This window comes from Andrographis paniculata, unplaced genomic scaffold, assembly GCF_009805555.1.
Source record: "Andrographis paniculata isolate CXL003 unplaced genomic scaffold, ASM980555v1 Contig55END, whole genome shotgun sequence".
NCBI lineage: Eukaryota > Viridiplantae > Streptophyta > Magnoliopsida > Lamiales > Acanthaceae > Andrographis > Andrographis paniculata.
The window spans coordinates 1,753,970-1,765,502 of record NW_026137590.1 but is presented as its reverse complement, the minus strand read 5'-3'; the positions used below and the strand labels follow the sequence as shown (position 1 = coordinate 1,765,502).

At 28.0% G+C, this 11,533-nt stretch overlaps 1 protein-coding gene across 1 annotated transcript; it reads left to right on the top strand.

The window, feature by feature from the left end:
• Window positions 1-3,580: 3,580 nt before the first annotated feature.
• On the top strand, window positions 3,581-11,199 carry LOC127256055 (protein HOTHEAD-like). The gene is made up of 6 exons (XM_051281887.1): window positions 3,581-3,671; window positions 3,806-4,447; window positions 5,543-5,937; window positions 9,378-9,621; window positions 9,712-9,904; window positions 11,135-11,199. Exons 1-6 carry the CDS (start codon window positions 3,581-3,583, stop codon window positions 11,169-11,171), a joined length of 1,602 nt encoding a protein of 533 aa, XP_051137844.1. The 3' UTR covers window positions 11,172-11,199.
• The last annotated feature ends 334 nt before the right edge of the window (window positions 11,200-11,533 follow it).

The following is an 11,533-nucleotide window of genomic DNA, read 5'->3' as shown; positions in this document are numbered from 1 at the left end:
AAATAAATTAATTTATATTTATTAATTATATTTAAAATTGACAAAGAGAAATCACAATCCCAAACCAATTTGCCCACAAACACAAATTATGTAGTAATAAATTGGACAAAGCAAATTCTCCCATATATGAAAGAAACCCCAGAATTTATGACACCAATCTTGAATGGAATAAAAAACATATAAAGCAAGAAAATAAAAAACACACGATATTTACGTGGAAAACCTCTCTAAATCGAAAAAGAAAAAATTCGATCTCCACCATACAGAATTTGGAGATACGTTTTGAAAAGTTACCATTCAAATTTCAAATCAATCCGACCACGGGCGACTTCTAAATCGCAATTTTTCTGAACCTTGGCAAATGAAAAATCTTTTTTGAAAATCATGGCAAATAAAGTGTGTTTGTTTGGAAGTTTGGATTTTAAGTTGGGATTTGAATAGTAAAAATTTTGAATTTGAACAGTTATATGATGTGATATAAATAGGCGTTATGTGATGTTTTGAATGTAAAATTAATTTTTAGTGTAATATAAAAAAATTAAAAAAAATAGGCGTTTGATTTGATATTTTAAAAAAAAAAAAATAGAATAAATAGTGTATTTAAAATCTAATCCTCCGAACAAACATAGAAATTGGGCCTCTAAAATTGAGCTTATACACATAGGAGGAAAAAATAAAAGCCCAACCCTAATTAAGGCAAATTAATATAATAACAATTAGCACTAATCAACATAATAATCATTTACTAAAATAAAATATAGTAATAAGAATAGTTAAATAAAATTTTCTATTGGTATATAATATATATGACACATAGAAAATCATTAGAAAATATTTAAGTGTCCGTCAAAAGGATGTACCTTAAACACATTCAAATAATATTAAAATAAATTTATTAGTGTGAATCCACGCGGACAAATAATAAAAATAATAACTTTTACAAATATATAAAATATATTTTGTCAAAAAAATAAATAAAAAACAAAAATAGAATAAAATATAGGTGGAGAATATTCTTTACATTTTTCTTCGTAAGAATTGGATAAAAGGAAAAACAAATATATCAATTTTACCAATTAGCCCATATTGCAATGGTTATTATTTTGTTTTCATTTTAGTTACTTTCTCAATTATTTATTTATTTATTTATTTATTTTTAAGTAAGGCTTATTTTAAATCTTTTATTTATATATATCTAATAAATAAACAATAATGTTATATAAATTTAAAATTTCTTTAAAATATATTTATTTATATTAATTTTGTTTGGTAAAATGTGCTTAGAATCTGTTTTTACTTATAAAAAATTTGGTTTTGAATAATAAAATTTTGATTTGAAATAATGTTTGATTGGATGATTTGAATATAAATTTAAATTAATAAAATAAATAAAAAATAAGCGTTTAATTTGATTTATTTTAAAAAAAAAAATTGAAATTGTAAAATCCGATCAAAAGTTACTACAAGCAAACAAATGAACTTGTACAACCTTCCACCGTTGAGATATTTTGAAAAATTGATTAGAAAATATGTTTAATTCGTGTATACGTAATGTGATGTGTTTTTCTTTTAACATAATTTTTTTATTTGAATTTTGTATTTAAAAATAATAATAATACTTCATTCGTCTCAAATCAAAGAGACTTTTTGAGTTTTATAATAAATTAAAAAATAATAGTATTTTATTAGTCAGTAGAAAGCGTGTAAGAGTTTTCGATAGTTTTGTCCTTTGACTTTATATATATAGTAAAATTGTATGTGTAATAATATTTTTTGTAATTTAAGTACAAGTTAAGAATATCTTGGTATTAATATATGATTAATTTTTCTAAAATAAGAAAGTGATATTTTAAATGGGACAAAAAAATAATAAAAATGGGTACTTTGAATTGAAACGAATAGAATATATATATTTTTTTTTATAAAATATCTCATCAAATATTATTTCAATATTAATCAGATTCTCCAAACCAAATCCAAAAAAAAAAAACACCCATATATGTGCTCAAAGTATGATAATAATTTTTTTTTTATGATGTGAAAACCCGCAACTGCTATCCGAAAGTGGGTCACTGGATAAACTGTCGGTCGAACCTAATACCCTGCAAATTAGACTCGATATCCAAGTCACACTAGACGAATCATGTGTGGCAGATGACCTGGAGGTGTCGGATGTTTGAACCCATAACTTCACGATCATAAGTCCACCCCCATACGTAAGAAATGACCTAGTGGTATGGAGATGAATTTATAATCGTGGGGTTATTAGTTCAAGCTACGATGCCTCCAAATCTTGCCGTAAATATTTATAAAGAAAATAGCACATATTATTATAATATATAACACAAAAATTTTAATAATAAATTATATAATTATATGTAACAAAATATAATTATGATTTAACACAATTATATATTCACTTACTTCACACTGCAAATGCTAATGCAATATATATATTATATCATATCATATTATATAATTATATATAACACAATATATATTAATTACGGCACTAACATATAGCTCACACAACATATATTTCTATATAATAAAATATATGTTATCTGTTTTGTGATGATTGGCTGATTATTTTAAACTAATGTGCTAACATATAATGTATTATATATCTTTTGATAATTTTCTAATTACTTCAAGTTAGTTTATTAATTCATCTATCTAATTAAGTGATTTGTTGGGCAGTTAATCTGCCTAAACACAAGGAAAAATGTAAGAGTTACACCTCTTATTGAATTTTGTTTTTTCATTATTCATCAATCTTTTTAAAATATCATATTTAAATTTTACATTTTTTAGTTAAAATAACACATAAATAAATTTTTTTTAAAAAAAAAATCTATTACATATCCAATATTTATTTTTTATTATATTTTTATTAAAAACAATAAAAAAAAAAAACTCAACACATTGAAAAGGATTGGGATCAGCTGCTGATCCAGTCAAGATAATCAACAATATTTTATATATACCTCAATATATTTATAATATAATATATATATATATAATATTATAACTCAACATATCTTATCTTATAACAAAACATATATGCTAAGATATATATAAACATATACAAATCACTCTTATAAAATATACTGATCACGTCAAATCAGCATCATTCTTACTAGTGTTTGTCTTGAGGATTTGATTTTAAATACACTATTCATTCCATTTTTTTCCCCAAAAATATCAAATCAAACATCTATTTTTTATTTTTTATATTATACTAAAAATCAATTTTACATTTAAAATATCACATGAACACTTATTTATATAACATCATACAACTATTCAAATTCAAAATTTTTACTATTCAAATCCCAAGTCAAAATCCAAAACCCCAAACAAACACACCCTTTTAAGTATTTCTAAATCGTAGCATTCACATCTCTTTTACATTGGGTTTTCGTGTTCATTTAAATAGCAAATTTAGTGAACTAATCTACAATACCAAATTACCTAACTTCCATTACTATTCTGAACTAACTTCACACACACACACACATATATATATATATGTATAGAGAGAGAGAGAGAGAGAGAGAGAGTATAGTTTGTAGATGATATGGATTTTGGAAGTCGATTTCTCATTGCAGCTTTAGCTGCTTCTGTAGGCATCATCTTCGTCATTAATGGTTTCTGTTTTGCTGAGAAAGGTATCTTTATCTCACTCTAAAACGATATGCACACACACACATATATATATATATATTTACAATTTTACAATTTAGTCCAAAATTGTTCATCAATTTGAATTTACACTGACATTTATCGTTTAATCGATAATCAGCTCCATATACTTTTACCAAAGAAGCTACGTCAGCACCTCCGGCAACCAGTCACGACTACATAGTCATCGGCGGCGGAACCGCCGGCTGCGCACTCGCCGCCACGCTCGCCGCCGCCGGCGACGTCCTCCTCCTCGAGCGGGGCGGCCTGCCGTACAACAATCCCAACATTACCAACAAATCGGGTTTTCCCTTACTGCTAATGGACACATCCCCAAACTCTCCGATGCAAATGTTCATCTCTACCGACGGCGTCTTCAACCACCGCGCCCGCGTTCTGGGCGGCGGCTCCGCCGTCAACGGCGGCTTTGTGACACGCGCCGGCGCCGAGTACGTGCGGCGCGCCGGGTGGGACCCGCGGCTGGTTAAGGAGTCGTACGAGTGGGCGGAGGCGAAAGTGGCTTTCCGGCCACGTGTGACGCCTTGGCAGGCGGCCGTGCGGGATGGGTTGCTCAACACGGGCGTGTTGCCTGACAGAGGATTCACGTTTGAGCATCTGCTGGGGACGAAGATCTCCGGATCTTTATTTGATGGGAATGGGCATCGACACACTGCCGCCGATCTTCTGGAGTACGCCGATCCGGCGAAGATTGCTGTATATCTTCATTCGACTGTGCAGAAAATATTGTTTCATACGTCGCCAGGTGATTGTCAAAAATCGAGAATTTTTGGTGTTCTTTTATGGATTTGTTTGTTTGATTTTTGTTGTGGTCGGGTATTTTAATTTGAATTGTAGATTGGATTTAATATTTTTTTAAAAAAAAAAAAATTATTTTTATAAGAGGATGTGATATTCTATATTAAAAAAATTTAAACTAATTTCATTTAAATAGTCTTATTGTGTGTTTTTTTTTTTGTATTTTGAAGTTTGATACTTTCGAAGTAAACTAGTTATTAGATTTTACATTAAAAATAAATGTTGAATATGATGTCTTAAAAAATACTACCTCCGTCCAAGCTAAAAATATACAATTACTTTTGGCGCGGAGATTAAAGAATAATAGTATTTTAATTATAGTGGGCAGGTAAAAGTAGTAAAATGACATTTTTGCCCTTACTTTTTTGGTATAAAAGTAAATGACGTGATGTAAATTAGGAGTATTTGTGGAAAAAATTGGGTATTTAATGAAATGGTTACTTTGTAATTGGACATCCCAAAATAGAAATATGTATACTTTCAAACTGGACGGAGACAGTAATTTTTAAAAAAGAAATTGAATACTTGTTTTTTAAAAATTATTTGAAGAAATATATATATATATATTAATGTGTGGTATAAGAAATTATGTAAATAATATAAAAATAATAAATATATGTAATATATTAACTTTTTTGTAACAATATATTTTTAGGAAATTATGGGAGAACAAACTCATTACATTTTTGTTCTTTTGGATTTTTTTTTTATGAGTTTTGATATTTTTAAAGTAATATATAGTTATTGAATAAATGTTTTATAGATAATTTGTTGTTCGATATCATATCTATTTTTTTAAGGGAAATTGAAATATCGCAAAATTTAAAAATAAAATCGAAAAGAACAAACTCTAACCCTATGCTCATTCAGAATTTAGCTCTTTCTTTTTTCTAGTAGTAGTTTGAAGCAACTAGAATTGCACAATAGCAAAATTGAAATAAACTCCAAAAGAACCGAACCTTATCCAAAAATAGCATTCGAGCACATCTTGCCCGAATAATCTTGAGCGACAACTAAAAAAATCTAACATGACGAAATACAGGAAAAAGGCCGAGGGCATATGGGGTGGTTTATAAGGACTCGGCGGGCATGGAGCACATGGCGTACTTAAACAGCGGGACAAAGAATGAGATTATTTTATCGGCGGGTGCACTAGGAAGTCCCCAATTGTTGATGTTGAGCGGAGTTGGCCCGGCCGATCACCTCAAGGGCTTTGGAATTGACGTCGTTTTGGACCAAAAAATGGTGGGTGGAGGGATGTCCGATAACCCAAGAAATGTAATTGTGATTCCATCGGCTAAACCAGTTGATGTCTCCCTAATTGAGACGGTGGGCATAACCGCCGTCGGAAGCTTCATCGAAACCGTGAGTGGATTCTCGGAGCTGGCTTGGGTTCAAAATTTTGATCATGATTTTCGACAACAATTAGCAAATCTGGTTAGTTGTTTCAATTTATGCATGTTTGTGTTACTCATTCTGTCGTTCAAATTTATTGTCACTTTTATTTTGTCATTTAAATTAATTTCCGTTTTCTTTTTACGTGTTGATCTTTGAATAATAATTATTAGGGAAAAAATCAATTTTGGTTCCAATATAACCAAAATTAATCAATTTTGGTCTCAATATAAAAAACTCATCAATTTTGGTCACAATATACACAATTTCAATCAATTTTGGTCCCAATATAAACAATTTCAATCAATTTTGGTCCCATTATAAACAATTTTTATCAATTTTGGTCCCACCGTTAAAAAACTAACGGAAATTGCTGACGTGGACATGACGGAGGTGACATGACAGTTGACTTGGAAAGTACACGGCTATGTACAATTATATACGGCCATGTTGTTACATGGCCATGTATATTTCAGTGTATAAATATACATGGCCATGTTGTTACACGACCATGTACAATTATACATGGCCATATTGTTACACGGCCATGTATATTTCAGTGTATAATTATACATGACCATGTTGTTACACGTTCATGTACAATTATACACGGCCGTGTATCTTTCTGTTTCGGTCTAAAATTTTAATTTTTTGTTATATTTTTAATTTTTTTTTTAATTTAGAATAGTTGATATAGTTAAAATGGAAAAAAAAAATAATCATAATATAATTAAAATATATCAATTTTAGTTCAAATATAAGTATTTATCGAGTATGTTCTTTTGGAAGATTTTGTCTAAAATTATACTTTTTAGCAAAAATTTCAATACATTAATTGGATGTTTGTAAGAGAAATTTTTTTGCTAAATAGTAGAATTTTAGACAAAATCTTCCAAAAGAACATACTCGATAAATACTTATATTTGAACTAAAATTGATATATTTTAATTATATTATGATTATTTTTTTTTTTCCATTTTAACTATATCAACTATTCTAAATTAAAAAAAAAAAAAAACTAAAAATATAACAAAAAATTAAAATTTTAGACCGAAACGGAAAGATACACGGCCGTGTATAATTGTTCATGGCCGTGTAACAACATGGTCATGTATAATTATACACTGAAATATACATGGCCCTGTAACAACACATTATACATTGAAATATACATGGCCATGTAACAACATGACCGTGTACTTTCCAGGTCAACTGCCACGTCACCTCCGTCATGTTCACGTCAGCAATTTCCGTTAGTTTTTTAACGGTGGGACCAAAATTGATAAAAAAATGTTTATAATGAGACCAAAATTGATAAAAATTGTTTATAATGAGACCAAAATTGATTGAAATTGTTTATATTTGGACCAAAATTGATTGAAATTGTTTATATTGGGACCAAAATTGATGAGTTTTTTTATATTGGGACCAAAATTGATAAATTTTGGTTATATTGTGACTAAAATTGATGAATTTTTTATATTGGGACCAAAATTGATTAATTTTGATTATATCGGGACCAAAATTGATTTTTTTCCTAATTATTATATCAAAATATAGTACAAATTAAGAAAAAATTGCAAAAATACTTCAATTAGTATTTTATAATATTAATAGAAAGACATTTGTATAAAAAATTATACAAATATAATGGAATTTATTTTTTTTTATAACGTGGAAACCCGCAGTCGCTACCCGAAAGTGCGAACTGAGTAATATAACGGTATTTTTAATGTTAAATACAATGATGCAAAATGTAAATGTGACCCTTATAGGCGGACGGATGAAGTATCACTTTTTCTTTACCCTATAAAATAAAAGTTTTTATTTTTATCTATTTTTCTTAAAAATTGTGTCTGATCAAATGAAAACACAATTTAACGACGGATGAAATATTTTTCAAGATTAGATCCTCAACCTCTACACATATCAATTTCCGCCCCTCATGTTTTTAACTTCTTAAGTTTAATTCAAAATTTATTATTTGAATTCTTTTATTTTTTTTAAAAAAAATATTATTTTATATTATTTTAATATTTGAAAAAATAAAAATAAAAACTGCCTAAATTTGGTATCCTTTATGGATATGCCTAAAATATTGGATAGTTGGGGATTAATCAATTTTCATGTATTAATTAGTATTACACATTCAATAATTCCACTGGATCCTCTATGTGAAGAAGTCTAGAGATATATAGTTGGGGATTAGTCAATTTTCTTGCATTAATTAGTATGAAATTCAATAATTCCACTGGATCCTCTATTATAAAGTCTACAGACGAGCCGAATTAAGTCGAGTTTGTCATATTTGAGTTCGATTTGTTAAGGATTCGAGCTTAACTTGTGTTCGTTCGTTGAAATATATGAACTGAAATTTTTGTTTGAACTCGGTTTGTTTAGCAATTTTTTATTCGTGTTCGGCACGGCTCGATTCTTTAAAAGGAATTTTATTTAATTTTTTAAGAAAATTCAATTCAATTAATAATAATTATGTTTTTTATTAATAAATTTAAATAGAATACTCCCTCCATCCCGCTGCAAGATTGTCATTGATTTTTTGTATGTTGATCTTTGAATATTAATTATTATATCAAGACGTAGTCCAAATCAAGAAAAAAAAAGACAAAATATGTTTATCAGACCCTTATTATTCAAATATAAAGATATTTTTAATGTCAAATACAATTGCGCAAAAACCAAATGACAACCTTGCAGTGGGACGGATGGAGTACTATTTATAAAGATATATATATATATATACTTATTGAATATAAAATATTAATTTAATATTTTTAATAAATATTATCGAACGTTTGCGAACAAGCTCGAGCTCGTTCATGAACATAACGAGCCAAAATTTATATTCGTGTTCGACTTGTTTAGCTTAACGTACGAACTCTTAACAAGTTCAAACGAGCTGAACTCGCGAACTATTTGTTTGTTTAACAGCTTTATGATAAACATATCCTCTCTCTCTCGATATATATATATATATATTATAGGAAAAAATAATATAAAATCCGTCCGTAGTTTGTGAAAATTACAAGAACTTTCTTGTTGTTTAAAAATTGCATATTGTTTAAAAAACTCTGCATTTAACCCACATATTTTATCTTTAGTTAGTGGTGACTGTTCTAGACGCAGCAATTTCATAACTACGAAATCTTGAGTTAAATGCAAGATTTTTTAAACTATAATAGAGTTTGACGTAATATTTAAACAATAGATAATTTCGTGCTATTTTATGTCATTTTTCCAATAGTATATTACATTCAAGATTTAATTTACATTCATTAGATAATTATTAACATGGATACAAGCTATTTTGGTATAGTAAACTTGATCTCTAGATGCAAACATGTATTATTTATTCTCAAAACCTTCTCTTTGATGTTTTACTTAATTCAAAAATTATTTTAAATTACTTATGGAAAGAATGTTCGATGAACACTTGAAGTATTGCTAATTTTCTAAATATGTAGACATTTCGGCCTTTCAAAAATCCAAGAAACGAGTCATTTCTAAAGGATCCCTACATCCAAGCCGGAGCCATTTTCGAGAAAGTAATCGGACCATTCTCAACAGGGCATCTTCAGCTTCAAAGCAATAATCCCGACGACAATCCAAGAGTAACATTCAACTACTTCCAAGATCCTCGAGACCTAAAGAGGTGTGTCGAGGGCATGAAAATCATAAAAGATGTCGTGGAATCAAAGCCCATCTCGGGTTTTTTATATCCCAACACCTCATTCACAAGCCTTGTCGAACTAATGCTCACAACTCCCAATAATCTACGGACGAGACATATGACATCAGCTTCCTCCTTCGAGCAATTCTGCATCGACACTGTCGTGACCATATGGCATTACCACGGCGGTTGCCACGTGGGCTCAGTGGTCGACCGCGATTATAAAGTGATTGGCGTTGATGCCCTTCGCGTTGTCGATGGATCCACCTTAAGTCGATCCCCCGGAGCCAATCCTCAAGATACTCTCATGATGCTTGGAAGGTAACTAAATTACTTTCTCTGCCCATTTTTCTGTATCTGATTTACTGTAAATACAAGAATTTAGATAAATTATAATTAGTAAGTAATTAAATAGTGTATTAGTAAAAATATTTATTGTATAATAAAACTAATTATAAATTAAAATTGAGATAATTAAATAGTGGAGTATAATTAAGATTAAAAAAAATTATAAAATATGAAATTTAAAATGTGATTGAAGTGTATAATTATATTTAAAAAAAAAAAAGACAAATAAGGTGGAGGAACGTATAAAAATAGAAATAATAGATGATAAAAGTGGAACGGGGAAATACTACATTTACTATGATTCTATTCATTTGAATTTTCAAATTTTTCCTTTTATTATTATAAAGTCTTCCGATACAAGATAAATATTTTTAGTATCATATAAGATATTTCTTATTATTTTTGACATTTTTTAGCACTAAATATATATATATATATACAAAATTTGGGTGCTAAACATCAAATACAAAACAATATTTAGTATTAAAATTATTACCATACTATCTTATGTGAGCTCTGGCTATGTCATGCATGGCAGCATATATGACAATATTTCAATACTATGAATTAGATATAAAATTGTTTAATTATACACAAACTTGTGTTAAATGACTAAAATAATAATAAGAATCACATACGAAATTAAAAATATATTTGTCACAAAATATATTATATCCTCTTACAAAATATTATATTTCTCTAATATTTAAACGAGAAATCAAAATACAAAACAAATACAAATATCCAAAGTAAATAAACCTATGTTTATTGTATGGGATTATATAACAATCATATTATACTTATAACTTGTTTACTACTCCCCCGTTCGGATTATTTATATCGTAATATTCGGACATGTAAATTAAGAAATAATTATATCGTAATATTCGGGCATGTAAATTAAGAAATAATAATATGTTAAGATGAAAGTAGGATAAACAAAAGCTATAGTGAGTATTATAGAAATTTATTGAAGAGTTAATAATAAAATAATAGAGTAGATAAAAAAAACTAATGATAAATAAATGATTATTTATTAAAATAAGAATAATAAATTTATAGATAGATAAAATTATTTACTCTAAATTATCTGCCAATCAAACAAAACAAATGAAACATAATTACTTAAAACGAAGAAAGTATAATATTTCTAAATATGTGTATATTCGACTAACTTTTGTTAATTACTCTGTAATGATGCAGGTATATAGGAAAGAAGATTCTGCAAAAGAGAAAATGAATACTTTAAAGTATTTTATGTTTATCGATATAAAATTGTAATATTACATAATGCATATATATATATATATATTATTACACTCACAGAGTTTAATATGTTTAGGTTCTTAACATTATTCAATTTACATACTAATATTATGCTACATTGATTTACATATGATAGATAAGAATGCAAGATTTATATATAAACAAAAAACACGCGATGTTATTATTCTATCTGCCTCATATAGCGTGTCCGGATTATAGTAGACATGAGAATTTAGAATAAGTATAATTAGTAAATAATTAATAGGATATTAGTGAAAATAATTATCTTATAATATAAATAATTATAAATTAAAATTGTTGGCCCTAAATTCGCTC